The sequence below is a fragment of the Suricata suricatta genome, chromosome 15 (assembly GCF_006229205.1).
Source record: "Suricata suricatta isolate VVHF042 chromosome 15, meerkat_22Aug2017_6uvM2_HiC, whole genome shotgun sequence".
In the NCBI taxonomy this organism is placed as follows: Eukaryota; Metazoa; Chordata; class Mammalia; order Carnivora; family Herpestidae; genus Suricata; species Suricata suricatta.
The window spans coordinates 78,175,893-78,177,491 of NC_043714.1; the positions used below are offsets into that span (position 1 = coordinate 78,175,893).

The 1,599-nt window shown below is 64.9% G+C and overlaps 1 protein-coding gene across 2 annotated transcripts in view; it reads right to left on the reverse strand.

The window, feature by feature from the left end:
* Window positions 1-957: 957 nt before the first annotated feature.
* VPS28 (VPS28 subunit of ESCRT-I) overlaps window positions 958-1,599 on the reverse strand; it is a 5,725-nt gene continuing 5,083 nt past the window's right edge. For both annotated transcript variants that reach the window (XM_029923128.1, XM_029923129.1), the window contains exons 8-10: window positions 1,347-1,400; window positions 1,166-1,257; window positions 958-1,089 (exon numbers count right to left, since the gene is read on the reverse strand). In XM_029923128.1, coding sequence (XP_029778988.1) covers window positions 972-1,089; window positions 1,166-1,257; window positions 1,347-1,400 — 264 coding nt within the window. In that variant the 3' untranslated portion in view covers window positions 958-971. The remainder of the gene's footprint in view (window positions 1,090-1,165; window positions 1,258-1,346; window positions 1,401-1,599) is intronic.

Below are 1,599 nucleotides of genomic sequence, written 5' to 3' on the forward strand. Positions count from 1 at the left end.
ACGCCTCTGTTCCTCACCAGCTCTGAAATGGCACCTCCCTGCTGACAGCCATCTCACAACATGGACAATGTTGTCATCACCTGAAACACTACACGCCTTACTTAACTGCCATTAGTGCTGCAGAGATCAGAAGCGCTACTAGGAAAAAGGAATGCTACAATTAAGCTCTGGCATGTCCCCTATCCCAATGCCGTAGTTGCAAAAACGTGATGCACCCTGGAATCCAGACCCTCGGTCTTGCAGCTTGTTGCCAGCTGCCTGTGAGGCCTGGGGGCGCGGGGAGGTGGCGTGCTCACAGCAGCTGGCCCCTGCCAGTAACGGCCGGTGAACACCAGTGTCCCCGCCCGACCTTGCTCCCGAGTGAAGGACATCCTCTGGTGGGCAGGACAAACTGCCTGTCCCATGAGTCATCTACTGGGGCCCGGAGAGCCACTACGGGCCAAGGCCTGCGCTGGCCTGTGGCGCCCGAAGGACAGGGAGAGGCCCAGGGGCAGCACGGCAGTGCTCCGGGCCCCCAGCTGCCTGGAGCTCTCAGGCGAAAGGTGGGGAAGTGGGTGTGAGGCGCAGCCTCCTCTGGGGCCAGATTCAGCCCTTGCCTGGGCCCTGCCCCCACCCACCCAGACAGTGCCCACGAGGGAAGCTGGTGCCAGGCCCTTCCCTGAGGAACGGGCCACACGTTCGGGGCACGAGGCGGGATCCCACTTGAGGCCCAGAGGGAAGACAAGACGCAGGGCAGGCCCGGCCAGGGGAGAGCAGCCACAGCAGGAAGGGGCTGTCAGAAAGCATCTTTATTGGGAGGGTGGTGGGGTGGAGGGGGTGGGGCGGGGGGGCCGGGTGGACAGACACACAGATGGAGCTGCCATGCACAGCAAGACGCATGCAGACCACCCAGGGGTCCAGCGTGGAGTGCAGCTGCAGCCCCCCCACTGGGACCCAAGAGCCTTCCTCCCAGATGCCCGGACAAGGAGGCCTCAGGCATGCAAGAAGCGGTTGAAGGCGTTGTAGGCCGACTCCAGGTCAAAGAGCATCTGGCGCACCTGGGAGTCATCCAGCTCGTCGGAGGCCGACATGCCGCTCAGGGTCTGCAGCCTGTGGGAGCACAGCGCTGAGGTGTGTGCTTCTCGGTCCTCGGCGGAGGAGGGAAGGCTGGGGCAGGGATACTCACCACTGGCTGACGGTCTGGCGGCCCTCGAAGTCCGGGGGCAGGTGGCTCATGCGGTGCATAGTCTCCATCAGCTCCCGCAGATCCGGCTGGATCTGTGGACAGGGTGCTCAGCCCCCTCCGCCAGGAACCCTCCCCTACCCCTGCCATGCCCCCCATCCCTCTGTCCCCACCGGGGCCGCACCTCATCCATGGCACGGATCTCCAGGCGCAGTTTGTCCATCACCGTGATGAACAGCTGGGAAGAAGTGCGTGTGTGAGGCACCACAGGCCCGCCGCAGGGGCCGAGCGCGAGGGGCGCCTTGTAGCCCACGGGCCTGGTTCCTCTGCAGGGCCAGGCCCAGATCAGCCCCCACTCAGCCCGTCTGGCCTCAGGAGCCCATTGTCTCCCTCCTCAGCCCCTCTCCCTGGCTGTCTGGTCACTGGGGCCCCGCTGG